The sequence below is a fragment of the Gracilinanus agilis genome, chromosome 2 (genome assembly GCF_016433145.1).
Source record: "Gracilinanus agilis isolate LMUSP501 chromosome 2, AgileGrace, whole genome shotgun sequence".
Taxonomy (NCBI): domain Eukaryota; kingdom Metazoa; phylum Chordata; class Mammalia; order Didelphimorphia; family Didelphidae; genus Gracilinanus; species Gracilinanus agilis.
The window spans coordinates 314,389,474-314,411,331 of record NC_058131.1 but is presented as its reverse complement, the minus strand read 5'-3'; the positions used below and the strand labels follow the sequence as shown (position 1 = coordinate 314,411,331).

Here is a 21,858-nt window from a genome sequence, read left to right as displayed (position 1 = left end):
AGAAGCAGAGTCAGAGATGAACTTGGCATGTTTGGGTAACAATAATTAAACTAGTGAGTTAGACTTTATTGAGTGGTTAGCTTAAAGAAGTAGTTATTTGAAGATGTAGATAAGGGCTGAATTATGAAGGGCCTTGAATTCTGCAGTCAGGAATTTTGACTAAATCTTTTAAGCAAGAGGTAAGCTTTTGAAGGTTTTTGAAGGAAAATATGACAAATAAAGTAGTGTTTTAGGAAAATTAATCTGATAAACTAGGTATGATAGATTAGAGAAAGGAACACCAATGGGAAGACTGCTCTAAAGTATCCAGCCATGATGAAGTGAGAATCTGGGTTGTGATAGGGTGAATAGAAAGAAAAAGAGAAATTCCAGAGATATTATGAAGGAAGATTCAACAGAACCTAGGAAAAAGTCAGGGCTAGGGAAAGGGAGAGGAAGAAAATCAAATATAACCAAATTAATAAGTGGCTTGCCCCATTTACAGAAGTAAGCGACATGAGAAAGGTTGTAGTTTTGGGGAAAAGTTGATAAATTTGGTTTTAGACATTTTGAGTTTGAATTGCTTGGGAAACAATATAGAATTAAAGAAACTGAGGGAAACACACTAACTGTATGGATTTGAGAGTCATCCATAAAGGTGGTAGTTAAAGCTGGGAGTGGATGACACTGCTGAAGTATATGTAGAGGCAGTGTGGTGTAGTAAGTGAATACAGTTAGGCTGGGAGCCAGGAGAACCACTCCTGATCCATACTGACTCTGTGACTCTGGGCAGATCATTTAACGCTCAATGTTCTAAGCATCTCTCTAAGACCAGAAGTTACCAAGAAAGTCATGACCTACAAAGGTAGAGGAAATGTCCTTATTAGAAGTTCTCTATAACAATGAAATTACAGATATAGGCCTTCTTCCTATGTAGAGAAAAATTTCCTATAGCATAGTTCCTTAGAAAATATTTTTGAAAAATAAAGCAACGTATCAGTAGCTTCCTTGTTTGAAACAATGAATTCAATAATTAAAATTTATAAACTTTTTTTCCCCATTTTCTGGAAAGGACTTTTCAAGCTTTTTTTTTTTCCTTCTTAACCATAGTTTGTATGATACAAAGCCTATTGCAGGCTCTAAATTGGAAGGGGAAAAAAAGAGGAGAGGAGGAGCATGTGAATTTCCAGGCTTGTTATTTAGAAATTCAGGAAGAGGAAAGATGACGAATCTTGAATCAGCAGTTTAAAGATAATGATCAATATTTATTTGCCAAACCACATTTTCCCTCCTCACTCCCTGTCCTCCAGAATTAAATCATAACTTTGCCTTGAAGATTATGTGTAATCATAGACTGTACCTAGAGCTAAAATACAATCTGCCAAATTTGGAAAGGAATTTTCTTAAGCCATCTTAAACTAAATAACTCAATATGGCTTTCTAATAATACTACTAGAGTTCTAATTTCATGCCAGCCAGTTACTGGACATTTGGCTTTCCTTTTCAAAGCCTGAATTTGTGGCAGGCTAATTCCTTTTTTACCATCTAAGCCTTTCCACTTATTTAGATGAAAATTCTATTAACAATATTGTTACAAGGAAAATAGTGCCATGAAAATACCTTTGGTTTGGATTTCAGTCTTTTATCATTGTACCTTTCACATTTTTTGTTTTTGACATTATCTGCTCTTTGATGTGACTCATTTTAATATTACCAGCACAAATAGTGACTTCCTCCTAGTAGCAAAACTTAATGAAAATCTTTTTTTTTTTATATTGCCACAATTAATCATGCTCCCTGAAGGCTCTTTGAGTTAAGAATAAATGGATGTTTGCCTGGTTAGCTGGTAGAACTCACCTTAAAAACTGCCACTCTGTTCTTTTACTTCCCATTCTTGAATTTTGATTCTTAGATGTGTTAAGACAAAAGGGAGTTTCAGAAATCAGGAACTGCCTGCCTAATTTTAATCCTTATGTTTTTCCTAGCTTATTTCTAGTGATGCTGATGGAGCCATACAAAGAGCTGGAAGATTCAGAGTGGAAAACGGCTCTTCAGATGAGGTAAGGGAATATATTCAATGCCCATTTTCTTCACCACACATATTAAGTATAGCATTTTTGACACATTGATGAACCATTTGGGGAACTTACATTCCACATGCTTACTATTAATCAAGACACAAGCAGTTACTAAGTGTTTACTATATTCCAGGGACCATGCTAGGCACTGGGGATACAATGACAAAAATGAATAGTCAGCCCACAAGGGTTACATTACAAAATGAGAGACAATATGCCCATATATAGATATGTGCAAAACAGGTATACGAGGGGCAGCTAGGTGGATCAATGAATAGAGAGCCAGGGCTAGAGATGAGGTTCTCAGTTCAAATCTGGCCTCAGAACTTCCTAGCTATATGACCCTGGGCAAGTCACTTAACCCTCATTGTTTTACCCTTAATGCTCTCCTACTTTAGAACCAATATATAGTTTAATTCTAAGATGGAAGATAAAGGTTTTAAAAAAAAGATTCTACATTATCTTGGAAGAAGGGGAGGCACTTATAGTTGGGGGGTGGGGGTGGGGGGGAGGAGGAACCAGGAAAGGCCTTCTGTAGAAAAGTGCCATTTGAGCTGAATCTTGAAAGAAGCCATTGATTCTGAGAGGAGGAGGTGAAGAGATAAAGCATTCCAGGCATAGGGGGGACAGCCACTGTAGATGCTTAGAGAGGAGAAATAATATGTATGACATGGAGGACAATAAGAAGGGTGATATGGTTAGGTCAGAGAACTCAGAATGTAAATCTGAAGGGTAAGAAGGTTAGTAGGCTAGATAGGACCAGGGATGAAGAACTCTAAATGCCAAAAAGAGAAGTTTCTATTTGATCCTAGAAGTAAGAGGAAATCTCTGGAGTTACCTGGATAGGTGGGAGTCTTTAGGAATGCTGTATATGAAGGATAGATTGAAAAGGCAATAGCCTTGAGGCAAAGTTTCCATTTAGGAGGCTATTATAGTAGTTCAGGTAAAAGGTGTTAAATGCTTGAACTAAGGTAGCGACTGTGTGAGTAGAGAAAAGGGGTCATATATACAAGACGTCATGGATGTAGAAACAAGATTTGGCAACTTATGGGGTATATGAGGCAACAGAGAGTGAAGAGCAAGTGATAATACTGAAGTTGCAAAACTAGATGACTGGAAGGACAGTGGTGTCCTCTACAGAAACAGGACATTTGGAAGAAGGGTGGAAAGCTTATGGGAGGTAGGCAAAAAGAGAACATGTTTTGAACATATTGAGTCGAAATGCTTATGTGACATCCAGTTTAAAGTGTGTAGTAGGTCACTGGTTCAGAACTGGGGCTTAGAAGAGAACCAGGGCTTGATCAGGAAGTCTGGGTAGAGATATTAAGTAAACCAATAGGACCTGAGGACTCAATACAGAGCCTTGGGGGACATCCACAGTTAGGGGCATGACATGAATACTGAGCCAGCAAAGGAAAGTGAGAAAGACCAGTCAGATGGATAGGAGAAGAACTAGGAGAGAGCAATATCATAGGAGGGAAGAGTAGCCAAGAGTGTCAGATACCATGCAGAGATCAAGAAGCATAACTATAGAAGATAAGCAAAGATTGGCAAACCACACAACCCAGATGAGATTTGTTGATAAAACATCACCCAAAGCTTCAGTGCATTTCCTTACAGCTTCATCTATCATCCCTGATTTGTTACTGTTTAGTCTTTTCAGTCATGTCTAACTCTTCATATCCAATATTGGAGTGGTTTACATTTTACAGATAAGATAAGGAAAGAGGCAAACAAGGGGTAAGTGACTTTCCCAGGGTCACCTCACTACTAAATGTCTGAGACCAGATCTGAACTCATGAAGATGAGTGTTCCTGATTCCAAGCCTAGTGCTCTATCCACTATACACCTAACTGCCCATCATCCTTGAAGGAGGTATTAAGAAAAAGGTCATAATGAACAGTACTGATATCATAGGCCTCTGTGGTATATTAGTAGCTTCCTATGCCATGAGTGGTATAAAAATGAAAACCTAAAGTATCCCAACAAAAGAGAATGTTCTCCCAACAATAGAGGAAGAATGTATAGAGCAGTGTGTACCAGTGGAGCTTTTCTGTGAAGGAAACCTAAGATATTAGTACAAGAAACAAAAATTACATTTTGGAGTGGAAAAAAAACACTGGTCTTAAAGACGACTGAGTTTGACTTGTCTTTGTAATTTATTAGCTACATGACCTTGCATAAGTCCCCTGTGTTTCCTCCTCTGTAAAATGGAGGCTGTACCACTTACTTTGGAGTGTTGCCGTGAAGAAAATATTTTTTAGGTCAGAAAGTACTATAGAAATGTGGGGTTGTTATTATCTCTCTCATAGGATCAGAGGATTTAGAGCTGGCAGAGATTTTAGCAAGAATTTAGACCAACCCCCTCATTAATAGGGAAAGAAACTGAGATGTGGGAGATGTTAAGTGACCTATTCAGAGCCAGAATTTAAACCCAGGGGTTTTCTAACTCCTAACTGAGCAGATTTAAGTGTGTCGTTCTTTCCATCCCATCTTGCTTCGGGCCTTTGTTATTTTTCTTCTCAGTTCCTAAGATAGAATCTCAGAGGTAGAATCAATCCCAGAGGTCATTTAGTCTTTTGAATAAGAATCCCTTCAATAATACTCCTATCAGAAGAGCAGCTAGGTGGCTCAGTGGATAGAGAGCCAGGCCTGAAGATGGGAGGTTTTGGGCTCAAAGCTAGTCTGAGACACTTCTTAGTTGTTTGACCTTGGGCAAGTCAATTTACCCCAGTTGCCTAGCCCTTGTCACTCTTCTGCCTTGGAACCAATATTCAGTTTTGATTCTAAGATGGAAGGTAAGAGTCTAAAAAATAATAATAGTACTCCTAACAGGGTCATCAGACTGTTCCTTGACAGTCTCAAGAGGTGGACTGCAGTACCTTACAAAAGAATACAATCAATCAATCAGCTAGTTTTTTTATTAAGATTGTTCTGCTTTTGAACTGCTCTAAATGATCTTTCTATTTAACTGAAATCCACCTCTATATCACTGTTATTCATTGGTCCTAGTTCTCTTTCTGAACCAAATAGAATATTTAATTCTGCTTCCACATGACAGCCGAGAAAGAAGTAAAATGGAATCTCACCAATATATTATCATCTTTGGCATATAATATTGCTGTGTATAATATCATTATGCCATATAATGATATATGATTTTTCTAACTTTGAAACTTTTCCATTTACTTGCACCTGTCTTGGTAACCAGAAATCAGGTCTTGGTCCCATCACCTTCTGTCATCTCCTTAGTCTGCTCTGTTTTGGCCTCCTTAGACTCCCCCAAGCCTTCTATGTTAGAAAGAGCCCTGGACCCTTTTAATCAAGAGCCCTGGGGCTAAAATTCCAAGTCTGCTATTTAATAGCTCTGTGATATAATGTTAGTCTTGTCATTCCTACCTCCACAACATCTTTCATAGTCAACTCCTTCTCACTCCATATGCAGCCACAATCTTAATTCAGGCTCTCTCCCAGGGACTATTGCAATAGTCTTCTAATTGGTCTCCCTGCCTCAAGTATCTTCCCACTCCAATCCATCCTCCATACAGTTGCCAAAATGATTTTCCTAGAGCACAGGTCTGATCATGTTGTTCTCCTATACACTCCAGTACACTCTAGTGGCTCCCTATTACCTCTAGGATCTGGGAGTTAAAATGTTTCACATTCTGGCCCCAGCTTACTTTTCCAACTCCATTATATATTATCCCCTTCCCACAAAATATGCTCTCCTCAAACTGACCTTTTTTGCTGTTGTTCACCTGTGATACTCCATCTTCCATCTCCATACCTTTGCACTAGCCATCTTCTAGGCCTATAAATTGTTTCCCCATCTTGAATCTCTTACTTCCTTTAAGATTCAACTCAAACTCCACCTTTTACATGAATTGTTTTTAGATTTCACCCTCCTCTGCTAGCACCTGTATTCATTTTGTCCATGCTCTTTCTATACCAATATATGTATATGTTGTCTCACCAGACAGGATGTTATGTCCTCCAGGCCAGGGACTTCTTCATTTTTATCTTTGTATACCCAGGCCCTAGCAAAGTGCCTGACACATAGGAAGCATTTAATGAATGATTGTTAATTGATTAGTTGATTAACTTCTCTGAACCTCTGTTTCATCATCTGGAAAAGGGACTATGTCCCTTCTAATTCTAATCTTCTGATTCTACAAGATATGAAGAGTGAATCAAACCCTCTTTGTCTATCAATCAGTGACTTTTAAGTTAATCAATGAAAAACTTAAGTACCCCACTTAGTACCTTACCAGTCTCTAAGTATGAGAGTTCACAAGTCTCTTACTAGAGTAAGCTCATACCTCCAAAGGTCATTGCCTACCCCCTTGAACAGTGCTAGGCAAATTGAAAGAAGTGAAGTCAAAAGGCCAGCTCAAGGATTCAGTCACACTCTCTTCATTGGTGAGCTGGACTGGAGGAGGAGACTCTTTCCCTGGATCCTATGTCAGCTTGTGAGTAGAATGAATTCCTTCCTTGGTTCTTTGGTAAGGAGACCCTCTCTGCTTGTTGGTGCTTCGGGTGGGGCATTACCTTCAGCATGAGTTCTGGTGAGATCCTTGGTGGTCTTAGCCTTGTGTGCACTGAAGGTTCTCAGCGGATTCTTCCAGCATCTCCTGGTTCTTCAGATTTCAGCTTCCTAATTAGGACTTTGGATTCTGGTGAGATTCACTTTTGGATTCACATTTGCCATTTGGAGACATTAGGATTAAACTTAAGGTATTTTTAGCTAGGCAGTACTTTCTGTTTCTTTATCTACATTTTTCCACTTTCACTCTTTCCACCTCTTTGTAAATAAAGCTGCTAAAAGTCATTTTGACTTAAGCTCTAATATTTTTAAATCCTCGACTACAATATTACTTTAGAATTCTCATATTAGCATAAAAACCTAAATTTAAATTCTTACAAAGAGAAACAGTGCAGTAAAGTGAAAAGAATTCTCGACTTAGGAAAGATATTTTTAATCCTAATTACTACTTTTGTTACCCTGAACAAGTCACCTACTGGAGCTTCAATTTCTTAGTCCATTAAATGAGAATGATAATACTTTCACTTCCCATTTCACAGAATTATGATGAAACACTTTGCAAACTTTAATATTCCATAGAAATTGAGCTTCTTCTTTGCCCATGTGAGATCAGTTGTTTCTTAGCAAAGATGCCCAGGATCTCTGCTCTACCACAAAGTTCCTTTCTTGCCAAATGTGATTGTTCCCCATGCCTTTTAAAGCAGCACTTAAGTATTACTCCAGTAATGCATTAGGCTAATTCATAATTTCATTTAATGTACATTTTTGTTGTTGTTTTCATTTGTTTCAATTGTTTCTGACTCTTTTTGAACTCATTTGGGATTTTCTTTTTCTTTTATAAAACCCTTATTTTCTATCTTAGTAAAAACTCTAAAACAGAAAGGCAAGCAATAGGCAAAAGGGTTAAGTGATTTGCCCAGGGTAACATAGCTAGGAAGTTCTGAGACAAGATTTGAACTCAGTTCCTCCAAACCCCAGGCCTGGCTCTTTATCTATGGAGCCACCTCACTGCCCCATTTGGTGTTTTCTTGGCAAGGATAATGGAAGGTTTGCCATTTCCTTCTCTAGCTCATCTTACAGATAAGGATAGGAGGCAAACAGAGTGAAGTGACTTATAAATGTCTAAGGCCAGATTTGAACTCAGAAAGATGAGTCTCCCTGACTTCAGGCCCAGCACTCTATCCACTGCACTTCCTTGCTGTCCTCGTGTGTGGCATATCAAGGATTAAAATTCTTGTTTTCCCCCCACAGACACTGAGACTACTTTAGGTTTTGTATTATAACTTCCATATAGGATCATGTTCCAAGTATCCCTCATTTTTCTCAATACTATTTTATTACTTCATCAGTTAAGACCCTCTCTGAATTGTTTACATTTTAATTCCCTACTGGAGAGAAGAGAGTGAGGAGCTAATACATGATTATTAACTGTAATATAATGGTCTATTTTGTTAATAAAGAGGATGCATTCCATCAGCACATTTCAATTTTGTAAACTTTGTTATTAGATGTAAAAATAACATAGAAGGCAGCTCAGATTTGCATTCTTAGATCAGAATCCCCAAATTCCCAATGTTGGAAGAGACCTTAGCCTCTCTCTAAGGCAGTGATTCCCAAACTTTTTTGGCCTACCACCCCCTTTCCAGAAAAAATATTACTTAGCCCCCTGGAAATTAATTTTTTAAAAATTTTAATAGCAATTAATAGGAAAGACAAATGTACCTGTGGCCATCACCGCCCCCCTGGATCACTGCAACACCCACCAAGGGGCGGTGGTGCCCACTTTGGGAATCACTGATTCTAAGGCAACCCTTATCTGAAAAAGAATTCTGACTGTCCTCTCTTTAATGATAGGTTATCCAACCTTTGCTTGTAGACCACCAGGAGGAGAGAACCCAGTGACTCCTACATAGCCCATTCCATTTTTTTTTTAAACCCTTGTACTTCGGTGTATTGTCTCATAGGTGGAAGATTGGTAAGGGTGGGCAATGGGGATCAAGTGACCTGCCCAGGGTCACACAGCTGGGAAGTGGCTGAGGCCGGGTTTGAACCTAGGACCTCCTGTCTCTAGGCCTGACTCTCACTCCACTGAGCTACCCAGCTGCCCCTCCATTCCATTTTTTGATAGTTCTCATTATTTTGAAATTTTTTCTGAACATCAATCCTATTTTCCTCTTAACAACTTCCACTCATTCCTCCTAGTTCTGCCATCTAAGGCCAAGCAGAAATAAGTCTTGGTTCCTCTTCTTTGGGACAGCCATTTAGATTCTAGAAGAGAGCTACCATGTCACCCTGAATCTTCTCTTTTACAAGACAAACATCAATGGTTCCTTCATCTGATCCACATATAGTATGGACTTGAGAGCCTTCACCATTATAATTACCTTCCTTTTGCATAGCAGGTAGGTAGCTTAGTGGATAGAGTTATAGGCCTAGAGTCAAGAAGACGTGAGTTCAAATCCTGCTTCAAACACTTACTTGCTGTGTAACCTTGGGTAAATCTCATAATCATTGTCTGCCTCAATTTCCTTATCTGAAAAGTGGGAGTAATAATAGCACCTACCTCCAAGGGTTATTGTGAGCATAAAATCGAATAGTATTTGTAAAGCATTTTAAAAACCTTAAAACACTGTATGTGTGTATGTGTGTGTGTGTGTGTGTGCGCGCGCGCGCGTGTGTGTGGAGAGAGAGAGATGCTAGCAGTTATCAACATCATTCTCTAGCTTGTCAATATTTTTCTTGAACCATAGTGCCCAAAATCAAACATAATATTCCAGATGTAGTCTGACCAGGACAGTTTTGCTACTGTGACCTTGGGCTGTGGTTTCCTCATATGTAAAGTGAGAGGATTGGACTCCATAATTTCTAAGCTTTCTTGCAGCTATAGATCTATGTTTCTAGGATCCTATAATTACATAATATTTAAAGTAGCTCCCAGCTTTACATTGTGTAGTTTGTGAATGTCCCTGTAAATATTGAGTAGTTACTCAGTAAATGCTAATTGAATCACATTTACAGAAGTCACATAGAGCAGTAGGGGATTTCCAGGGACCACCACACTCTAGAGAAGATCCAAGTCAATACATATCATTGAAGCACTGGATCAGAGAGAGACCCATGAAGTCATAGATAGGGATAAATAGTAGTTGAGTTCATCAACTAAATGTAGCGAATCCAGACCCTAAACTTCTCTAGTGACAGAGACAGATGAGAGGCCAGATATTTAGGGCACACATCGACACTTCACTTTAAGTTTTACAAAGTTCTTTTCTTAGAACAACCCAATGAAGTATGTAGTTCAAATATTGTTACTCCCATTTGACAGGTTGGGGAACTGAAGCCCAAATAGGCCAAAATGGTTGCTCAAGGTCACATGGTGTTTCAGAGCAGGAATTTGGCCCCAAGTCTCTTAACTCTAAGTCTACCCCTTTCTCTCACATAGAGCTCCAATCAGGTCACTATAAGTTTTCAGCAGAACATGTACTAACAATTTTTATTCTTCTTTTGAAAAAGAGTTTTCCTATAATTTCTGTTTGTTGTTTTAGCTTACACACTCTACTTGTTTACTCCAGGTTGTGTTTACTCTTTCTGAATAAGCTTCTAATGGCATCATTTTGCTCTATTTCAGAATGCTCCTGATTTGCCAGGTATCTGGCGGAGAACAGATGTGCACCTGGAAAACCCAGAATATCATACCAGATGGTATTTCAAGTATTTCTTAGGACAAGGTAATGATATTACTTTAGTAGAATGGACATTTAAAGTGCCAAGGGGGGAAAAAAAAGCTTTAATGTTATAATTTCTCTAAATCTACAGTACATGCAGAGATTAAGCTGACATGATCAGATCTGGTGCATTTGAAACTTAATTTAGAACACTGACTTCAAGGTTAAAAATGAACTTTGTAAAATTAAAGGTTCATTTCAGAACTTCAGGGGGAGGGAACTTTTTTATGAATTATAAGCAGTTATTCTTGCCCTAAAAATGAAGAGTTAAAAGGCAGCTTGAGTAGTTGGAAAGGTAGGATGGAAATTTACTGTTGAAAAAAACTGCTAAAGAAGGGCAACTAGGTAGCACAGATAGAGCATGAGGCCTGGAGTCAGGAGGACTTGGGTTCAAATCTGGCTTCAGATACTTCCTTACTGTGTGACTCTGGCCAAGTCACTTAACCCTGATTGCCTAGCCTTTGTCAGTATATCTTAGTATTAATATCAAGACAGAAGGAAAGAGTTAAAAAAAAAACTGCTAGAGTCCATAGAATCAAATGCCATATGTAGTGTAGCTTATTCTGTATGAGTGTTGTAAATGCATGTAGCATGTGTGAAGGGCTAAAATTAGTGATAGAGGAAGAATGAAATGAAGGATTCCCCACAAGACCAGAGATGTAGATGGTTGTTTCCTTTAATTCTGTCAGCCCCTCTTTCACCCTTCTCCCCTCACCCCTCCACCCCCACCCTCACCTCCCCAGTGCTGTTTGGAGTATTAACGTAGCAGCTGTTTGCATGTTCTCCTAATTATCTGCAGAAGTCAACAGTTTAGGAAATGGCTAGACTTCCTTCCAGAGAGCAGACTGCAAACACAGGACCAGACTCTGAGTCATTACCTCCCTGTCAGCTATCAAATAAAGCAGAAAATCTATGCTCCGGCATTTGAGACATGATATGGCTCCAGGCTCTCTACCTGTCCAGACTTCACACACAACTTCCCTTCTAGATACCTTTAGACTTGGACTATACTCCATCCCCCTATTCTTGTCCTGCTCTCTTACCTTCTGCCTTCACTCACACTGTCCCCTCTATTCCCTTCCTTTCCACCTATCCACCCCATTTCCAGCCGTTGGAAGTCTCTCCCTACTTTTAAGCAGCAACTTAGATGCCTCCTCTTCTCTGAAACCTTCTTTTGCACCACTGTCTCTACTAAGTAAAAGTTATGCTCCCAAACTTCACATTTTTTATACCTAAATCTCTCCTTTGCTTTTGTGTTATTTGTGTATGTACCTTTCCTAATTATTGAATTATAAGCTCCTAGAAAGAAGGGTGGGTATATATTATAGCTGTCCTAGTATTCCCAATACCTTGAACACAATGCTTAGTTGAAATTGTTTTATGGAAAAAGATGAACAAGAATTACACATTCCAGAAGGTTTTAATGGGTTGGTCCTTCCATCAGTAGAGGAAAGTATCCGTTAGTATACACCACAATGAGATGTCAGATGTATTAAAATACTAAAGACACATGATAGACTAAATACCAAAAGAACAGAATGATCTATAGATCTGGGGTCTGCCTTCAAAGAATATATCGAAGGTGTCATCAAGATTTGAGAGAAGGGACCATTCATGAATACAAAACCTTTCTTCAGAGAAAGTTGAATATTTTTAATTTGTGAGAAAATTGGTTTAGGTAGGAACAAAATAAGAAATAAATATGCAGTAGAGTGGCAAGGGTATTAAAATAATGAATATTCAAAATTAAGGAGGAAGGGAGGATGTTATAGTAGAGAGAACAGTGGATGGCCAGGCCAGGGGCCTGGCTTTGAAGCTCAGTTCTACCATCAACCAGTTCTATAACTTTAGCCTCTCTTAGCCTCAGTTTCGTTATAAGATGGGATTAGAATAAGTGACCTGTAATGGTCCCTAAGAAATCTTAAAATTATATCATTTCTATGAAATTTCTTGCTAGTAAGTGATAATTCAGAGTTAGGAAAAGAGGCAGAAAACTTGTAATAAGAGAAGTTAGCTTGGAATCTGTTTTCTCCTTATGTTTCATACCTGCAGCATCCAGGTATGAAGAGAGCAGATAGGTTTGGGGTGAACTATGATTATAGAATGATGGAGTAAGAAAGAGGAATGAAAAAGCAAATTGTAACTGCAATTCTGAATACATTTCCTTTCCAGTTCATCAGAATTACGTTGGCACTGATATTGAGAAGAGCCCTTTCTTTCTGTCTGTAGCACTTTCTGACCAGAACAATCAACGTGTCCCTCAATACCGGGCAATCCTCTGGCGAAAAACAGTAAGTATTAAGAATAGGTGAAGTCTCAGTTGTGTCCTCAGTTTTATTGCGTTTTTCAAAGTTTGTCTAATTATGTTCATTCAACAAGTATTCATTGTGTGTCTCTGTGATAAACAAAAAAAATACCTGTGCTATGCAGTAGGGTAAAGAAAAGGATAAATAATGCCCATCCCTAAAGGAGCTCACAATCAGATTAAGTCAGAGTATCTCAGCTTTGGACTTAAGTACCTTTTTATAAAGGACTTTGATCCTTACTAGCAGACAGTGCTGCCCCCAGTGAGCTCAGTTGTGGACTATTATCTCTAATTCTTGTGAGACTAGTACAGCTGGTAAACAGCAGTGGCTACCTCACCATCTAGAAATAGAGAGACATACTTTTAAAACTGGAAAGAACCTCAGAGGCTCTCCCATTCATTTTGCAGATGAGGACACTTTGAACCAGGGATTAGTAGCTGAATAAGAGAAAGAGGGAGGGGAAGAGAATATGAGAGCATTTATTAAGTGTTACTATCTGTAAGGCACAATCTAAGAACTGGGATACAAATACAAGGAAGCACATCAGTCCCTGCCCTCAAGAAGCTTATATTGTAATGAGAGAATACTACATAAAAAGGGATGGGGGAAGCAGGAGGCACTGGTGGTACGCTTGTACATGGGAGGACTGGGCCCCAAGAAAATAAGGCAAAAGCTCACTCATCAGAACTGAAGGAACAGTGGCACAAAAGGCCTGGGTTTTAGCAAGGTCAAGTAAAAGCTCACTGATCAGATAAGGTTCTATGGTAGTAGGGAGATGCAGACTAAGGCCAGAGAGAGGTGGCATTATTCTTAGTGTACCTCAATGAACCTAACAGCTCATTAGAGTAAAGTCTCTGGTAAAGCTAACTATTAAAAAATGATATCAGTTCATGTTAAAGTATATTAAGTATCACAATGGATCAGCAGGTCTTTAGCTTAGATGTAATTAAATGCCTAAGAGACAGGAAGTTGAAAAATAAAATGAATATGGCTGTGAAATGTGGCTGGACCTCCAAAGCCACATATGAAAATTAGTCCCTGTTATTTCTAAAGCATGAAGATAGTTATCTGTCACCTATGTGTATTTTAACAACTGTGTTTATGCAGCGTGAAGAGTTGCATATATATTGTTGCTAAAATTCAAGCTGGTAAAAGATAATTGCATGTAGCTTTTTATCTTGATCTCTTTGGATACAAGTTATATTCAAAGAGACAAAATGTTAGACCTGAAAGAAACCTTGGTGATCATATGATCACATTGTTTAGATATTTCGAAGATACAGTGCAGATGATAGTCATTCATACCTTCTCATGCTTACACATTGCAATTGTCTGTCCTTCTATAAAATCTCCATAAAAGATCATCTCTGCTAGAGGCCTTCCTTTGGATCTTTTAGTATTTTGCAAGTAACAGTGTAACTCCCTAGGTTATTCTCCCTCACTTTGATTACATGACTTACTCATTTTTTCTTGTGGTCATACATGTCCTTGATGCTATCTTTGATGTCACTTCTCATACCCCAGCCATGATAGACATATTTTGTTGGTGGCCCTCACCCACCATACTACTATAAATTGCCCTTTTGGTACCTAAGGTTTTGATTCTCATGAAGTTATTACATTCCATAGTATACAAGCAGTATGAAAAAGATGGGCTTTTATGACAGGGAGCAGATTTCACTGAAAATGCTTGCAATTTCTCTAATATAGTTCAGCCAATTTTGTTCTTCCTGAAGTAGGGCAGAAATAGAGGTCACTGGAGTTGAGGAGGCTGCTAGATCTTCATCGTGAAGATGTAAGTCCCTGACAAGGTTGGCAAGGAAGACTATGTGATTCAGGTACGAAAGCATTAAATGTTCTCGAAGAATGGACTAGAACTTTAGGGAGCAAAGACTATTCCCATCTGCCCTGACTTTGTGAGTGAGGGAAAGGGGAAAGGGTTAATGGAACAGTATGATCCAATGGAGAGTGTTACAGAGGAAGTGGTAAGCCCAGAGAAGAGAGACATTTTAATTAAATCAAGGAGTTGGAAGCTATGTTAATTGAAAAATTTGCAAGAATAAGAGAGTTACTGAGAAAAGAGTAGGTGTTCCACAGGACACAGTTGAATGAGCTAGCCAGTGGTGAGTTGGGTTGGAGAAGGCCTGTGGAAGAACAAGGTTGATAAGAATAAATGTAAGGGGATGGGAGGATGGGAGTGTTGGCATATGCCACTTGAACCTAATGACAGTAAGAGCCAGTGCAGTAGGAGGCAATTTGGTGTGGTGTGGCTATGGTAAAACTAAGTGATAGAGGAGTTCATCTACACCTGAAATAGAAATAAAATTTTGAATTTTTGCCAGCTGCCACAATAATTCTTCAAAAGAAGAGCATTAAATGAACCCACAATGTGTTACTGAAATGGGAGCTGTTTGTATTTTTTTCTCTTTGCACAATTCACTTTGGCATTAGCTCATCTATTTGTAAGTGTGCCTTTTGTTTCTCTAATGAGATTCTAAGTCCTTTAAGAAAACAATTTGATTCTTAAAATACTTAGTAGGTGCCCAGTAAATTGCTTTTTGAACTGAATCTTAGCATGTAAAAGAGAAGAGAAAAAATTTCTGTATTGTTGAGTACTTACTACTTGCAAGGCATAAGAAGGCAATGATAGGTTTAAAAGACAGAAATGACCTTGGAAAAGTTAAAGACGTTATAGGTAATGGAAGGCTCCTTTTCAGAATTGTTTTAGGTGTCAAGAAGAGGGTAGAAAGGAAGATGGGGAGTGAGCTTCCAAGACACTCTCAAATCAGTGAGAAAATGAAGTAGTTAAAGGCAGGAATGATAGCAGTGTGAACAAGCTGTTGGAGAAGTGCTCTAGGGCCTTATGCTCTCACAGCTGAATCCTTCAAGGTATTTAAGGATTGCTTGATTAAACCCCTCAGTGGCAGTTTTGTGTGAAATGTGGAGGGGGAAGTGAAATAAAGATGATAATGACACACTGAATCTTTCTCTGCTTGTCCTGGGTTGTTAATTAGACCTTATCTACATCCCAGGACCCCTTGGGCAGCTTTGCCAGGTGTCAAAACCCCTATGAGCTTTATTCCTCTGCAGGGTTGCATTTAATTTAATCTTTATTCTCACAGGGAAAACATGACCATTATTTGTTTACAACTTAACAGGGGAGAGGCTTTGTGTGCCCTTTTGAGAGTTCTCTGCTTTCCCTGCTTCTCCTCTTTCCTTGTGACCCACCAGAAAAATAAAAAAATAAAATCATGCAGTAGCGTGAGAGTGCTAGCCTTCATGAAAATTCCACAATAGCAGGATCAGAAATTGTCATAACTAGAAGGGACCATGTGATACAGAAGCAGGGAATACTGAGCAGCTCAACTGCAGGATTGGCAGGGAGGAATTGGATAACATAATGCTGGGAGATCACAACAGTGTTTCTGCCCACTCTCTGCAGCTGGTATATATAAGAAAGGAAGAGGCAATGCAGTATATATATACATATATATAAAATATGGCAGCTAGCTAGCATATTAGATAAGAGTGCTAGGCCAAGAGTTAGGAAATCTCTTCCTGAATTCAGATCTAGTCCCAGACACTTATTAAATGTACATCCCTGGGCAAGTCACTTAATCCTGTTTGCCTCAGTTTCTTCATCTGCAAAAATGAATTGGAGAAGGAAATGGTAAACTATTCTAGTATCTTTGCCAAGAAAACCCCAAATGGGGTCACAGTCAGAAATGACTGAAATAACCAAACACTAACAACAAATACACACACACAGAACCTCTTACAGTTTTCCTACCTAATGCCACTGCTCCTTGTTATCCCTAAAGCACTGGTGTTCTCTAAGGGGTGATGTCCCTAACCCTTTTTTCTCTATATTCTTTCTCTCAAAAATCTCACACCCTTCCATGATTTCAGTTACATGTCTTCATATGATGCCCAATCTGAATGTTTACCTATGATCTGTCACTGTGATCCAGTCCTGCATTTCTACTTGCCCACTGAACATCTCCAGGGGGAACATTCTGCTAGCGTTTCAAACTCAGAATATCAAAATTTGAATTGCCTAAATCTGCCCCTTCTCACAACTTCTCTGTTTCTGTGGATAGCACCATCATCTTCCCATTATCCTGTGCTCTCTTTGGCTCTTTCTGTTACTTCACCCTCCACATCCAAACAGAGGTCAAGTCCTATTGATTCTACTTCTAAAATACTTCTCCTTCTCTACTTTTACTGTTACCACCCTGGTACAAATTTTGATAAGTCTCCTCTGAACTATTATAACTTCCTAACTTTTTTCTTCGTCTCTGCTATCTTCCCTTCCTAATCTATATTTCACATAAAATAATCATACTTTAATCTAGTAGGCCTTTGTTGAGCAACTACTGTATAGAAGGCACTGTGAGAGACACTGAGAACAAAAATATAAAAATTAAAGTTACTGTTCTCAAGGAACTTAAATTCTGTCAGGGAATACAGAATATATCCAGGTAAGTAAACACAAAATTGATTCAAAGTAATTCCAGGAAGTAGAGAACAATAACAACTGGGGAAATTAAGAGAGAGGCTTCTTGCTGGTAAACACATCTGGCTATGTATTGGAAAAAGTTTGAGAATCTACAAGGCAAGGATGAAGAAGGAGTATTTTAGAACATTCTAAGACATGGAACAACCTGTGCAAAGTCACAGAGATGGAGTGTCTTATGTAGAAAATGGCGAGTTTGACAGGAGCAGAGAGTACAGGAAGGGGAGTGATTGGAAATAGGACTGGAAGGATAGTCAGAAGCCATATTGTGGAGGCCTAGAAATGCCAGCCTTTGAATTTTGTATTTTGATCTTGCAATAATAGGGAATCACTGAAGATTTTTTTTTGATAGGAGAATGATGTCGTCAGATCTTGGTTTTAGGAATATTGGTTTGGCAGCTGTATAGAGGATAGTTTGGAGAGGAGAGAGGCTGATGGTGGAAGAGACTGTTAGACGGTTATTATAATAGACCAGGTGAGAGGTGATTAAGGCCACACTAGTGAAGGAGAATTTTTGTATGCAAGAGATTTTGTGAAGATAGAAGCAATGAGAGTAGAAACCATCTGGATGGGTGGAGGAGAGCCAATTGTGGGACTCGTTTTCCAACACAACCACACTTAACCTTGTCCCTCCTGTACATAATTATTAGTGTGGTAGCACATATGTTTAATTTCTAAATAAGTCAATATATACATGTTGGGGGAGTAGTGCTCAGCATTTTTTACTGATGCTATTTTGATCATTTTTCATTTATGTCCAACTCTTCATGACTCTGTTTAGGGTTTTCTTGACAATGATACCGGCATGGTTTGCCATTTCCATTTCTAGCTCATTTTACAGATGAGGAACTGAAGCAAACACAGTTAAATGACTTGCCTACAGTCACACAGATTATAAGCATCTGAGATCTGATTTAAACTCTGAAATATGAGCCTTTCTGACTCCAGATCTGACATCTTATTCATTGTGCCACTTAACTTCCATAGATGCTTTTTTGCTGTTAGGAATGTGTAATCAAAGGGGTTTGGAGAGCACTGCCTCAGAACTAGAGCAACCATTTGTGCTGGAATACCCAGAACTCTATCCTTATATTGCACTTGATTGGGGGAATTTTCTCTTGCTGAGTTGTTATTGCTTCTCTCTTGAAGTTTGATGTCAATAATAGTAAGAATCACATCATTCCATGTAAATTATTTTAAAATTAACATGGCACTTTATTGAATTAAAAAATCAAGCCATTAATTAAGATACAGTGAACATTTTGGTGACATTCAGAAAAACTTAATCTAACTTTGCTATTACTTTCTTTTTAAACCCTTACCTTCCATCTTGAATCAATACTGTATATTGGTTCTAAGGCAGAAGAGTAGTAAGGGCTAGGCAATGGGGGTTAAGTGATTTGCCCAGAGTCACACAGCTAGGAAATGTCTGAGGTCAGATTTGAACTCAGGATCTCTCATCTCTAGGCCTGACTCTCAATCCACTGAGCCACCTAGCTGCCCCCCTTTGCTATTACTTTTGTGTTTTATAAAACAGTCCGTTTAAAGCTTTAAGTTTTATAGTATTATTATTATTATATGAAAAGCTACTTTTGCTTACTTTTGCAAACAGCTTTGTTTTTGTAGCTTACTTTGACCACCAGATGGCAGGAAAAGGTCTTTTTTTTTTTTCTTTACCACAAAGAAATCTGGCTTCCTAAAACCCTGCCTGACCCTCCTCCACCTGTTTGGATTCTTCTTTTCCCAGGGCACTCTTTTAAGTGATGATCCTGAAAAAACAGGCAAGGATGGATCACTTTTTCCAATCAAGAAACCAGTAATAAAACTTAACTGTAAATGTGATTGCTAAATGTGATTCCCTCTAGCTCTAAAATTCTGTCTCTTACTTTCATCAACTACGTTTCCAGGCAAAATATTTGAAAGAAATATGAACTTCCTAAATTCTATATAGTTTAATCATTATCTTTCATTTTCATTGCTGTCTACTTATGTTTTCCTCTCAATAGAAAAATATCAGATACTTATATCAGCCCCATTTCTTCCTGTTAATGGCATCAGTAATATTTTGCCCTCCCTATTCATAGTTTACATTCTAATAAGGGAGACAACAAGAACTTCAATGAACATATACAACATGGTAGAAAGTGAATATAAATATATACAAAGTAGTTTGGAAGGGAGAACAATAACAGTTGAGAAATCAACAAAGGCTTCATTCAGAAGTTGTTTGACCAAATTATGAAGGTTGTTAACAGTTAAACATATAAAAATACATATATGTTTGCGTATGTGTATGTGCGTGATTGTATATAGCCTAGATATATATATGTGATTATATAATTTCTTCAGCTTCTTTATATCCCATGACCTACTTTAGTCACAGATAGAGATGAGGTTGGTCGCACTAGATCTCACCATTCTCCATTAGTATTTCCAAGGACAGGGGGACATGTCAACTCTCAAAGCAGCCCAATCCAGCTTGGAACAGCTCTCATTGCCAGGAAGATTTTACTAACATCAAGCCAAAGGTGACTTCTGTGCAACTTCCTGGGACTCTCTTCTTGGGCCAAACAGAGATGTATCTGTAATCTTTCTTCCTGTCAGTCCTTCACATACTTCTTTTCTCTTGTAACACCTAAGATTTCTATCATGTCTCTATAAGAATAATATGAAATGTCTCATTAAAAGCTTTTCTAGAGGCAGTTGATGGCCTTTTGAGAATAGAGAGCTAGACCTGGAGACAGGAGGTCCTGCGTTCAAATCTGGCCTCAGACACCTAACTGTATGACCTTAGGCAAGTCACCCCAATTACCAGGCTTACCACTGCCCCCCTGCCTTGGAACCAATACTTAGTGTAGTATAAGGGTTTACAAAATTTTTTGCTAAAAAATCTAGGTAAATTCTATCTCCATCATTTTTCCTCATATACTAGCTTCATAATCCTTTCAAAAAAAGAAATCAAGTTCATCTGGCATGACTTGATAGAAGAAAAAAAGGAAAATAAGAAGAAAATAAAGGTTCAGAGAAGGCATTTCTAAGGAAGAGAATCCAGAGAGTTTTACAAGCAAAGGAGAACAGGAAATGGAGTTGTACAGAGAGTGGATGTGGTCAGCTGCTGCGGAGAGCAGCTGGAGACCAGGATCTTGTGAGGAAACAGTGTAAGAGAGGAGTCACAGTGGCCTCAAGGGAGCCATAAACCTAAAGAAGTTTCTAGCTAGAGAACTTACTGAGATTGTGATAGCAATAGAACAAAATATGATCTGATGATGATGATAATAATAGCTCACATCTTTATAGCACCTTTTATGTGCCAGGCACTGTGCTAAGCACTTCACAAATATTATCTCAGTTGATCCTCACAACAATCCTGCCCAGGTTCACATAGCTAGTGTCTCAGAAGGATTTGAACTCGTGTCTTCCTGACTCTAGGCCAAGTGCTCTATCCACTGAGCCACCAAAAGCTGCTTAGTAATGATTAAAGTAGTAAATTCACCTAGAAGTATATGAAATGCCAAAATTGGAATCTGAAGAGTCTGGATTTAAAATCCTAATTTACATTTGTTAGTGGCTTGACACTGAAAAAAATTATGTAATATATGTAAGCCTCAATTTCTTCCATCTCTAAAATATGGCTAATATTTTGTACTATCCACCAAGTCTGTTGTGAGTAAAGTGCTATGGAATGTGGATTTTCGTTATCATTGTTGTTGCTGTTATAATTACCACTTAAGAGTGTGTAGTTAAGGATCCTTGTGCCTGGGTCTCATGGCAAGTCTTTTGTAGGTGATCTCTTCTTCCTTTTTCTTTTGTTGTTTGTATGCCAGAGCTCTCTATGAGAGCTGTGGTGGTGTGCTCAGGGTTAGAATATCTGACAAAAGATTTTTTTCTAGGATTCTAGGTAAGGGTTCTAATAAAAAAAGCAATCTTATCTTCCCCATGTGCAATGAGCAGGGCCCTTTGTAATTTAGGGTTCTCTGCCCTTTTAACAATACTTATTCTTTTTATTCAATTCTTTTCATTCAAATGCAAATAGTGAGGCATTCCACAAGTTTACCTCTTCACTGTGAAAAGTATTAGATTATATATATATATATATATATATATTTACATATATATATACACACACATATGTGTATATATGTATATATTTATATTTACACTTACACACATATATGTTTAAATCAAGTCTTCATTTCAACCACATCTTTTTTTAGTGATAGATTTGTCCTTTAAAAAACAAATCTCTCTTTCCTACTGCCCCCTCCAGTTGAACCAATATAAAAACAAACCTTCCAAATAAAGCCCTCATAATATAGTTTTGGAAAACAAATTCCTACTTTGGCCCTGACTGAAAATGTGTTTTTCCAAATTTTATCACCTCTCTGATAGAAAGTGAGTGGTATGTTTCATCCTCATTCTTTAGGACTCATGTTTTATCATTATTGATCAGAATTCTAAAAGTTGAAGAGTCTCTAAAAGTTTTTCTTCTGTATTATGTTATCATTTTACAAATTATTCTCCTAACTTTTCTTGCTTGGTTCATAGAGATCTTCTCAGTTTCCTTTAAAATTGTTGCAAACTATTCTAGCCCAAAGTTTATAATATAATTAGAATTATCTTCCTTTCCCTCAGTCTTGAATCAAGGACATTTTCATGACCTATCCAGGGCTGCCACTGAGCAGATTTGATGGTATCAATTGAACATTCATCT

General features: G+C 38.2%; 1 protein-coding gene across 1 annotated transcript in view; it reads left to right on the top strand.

Moving 5' to 3' along the window:
* GARNL3 (GTPase activating Rap/RanGAP domain like 3) overlaps positions 1–21,858 on the top strand; it is a 160,786-nt gene that overhangs the window by 10,527 nt on the left and 128,401 nt on the right. The window contains exons 2-4 of the mRNA XM_044664210.1: positions 1,965–2,039; positions 10,229–10,328; positions 12,498–12,616. Coding sequence (XP_044520145.1) covers positions 1,965–2,039; positions 10,229–10,328; positions 12,498–12,616 — 294 coding nt within the window. The remainder of the gene's footprint in view (positions 1–1,964; positions 2,040–10,228; positions 10,329–12,497; positions 12,617–21,858) is intronic.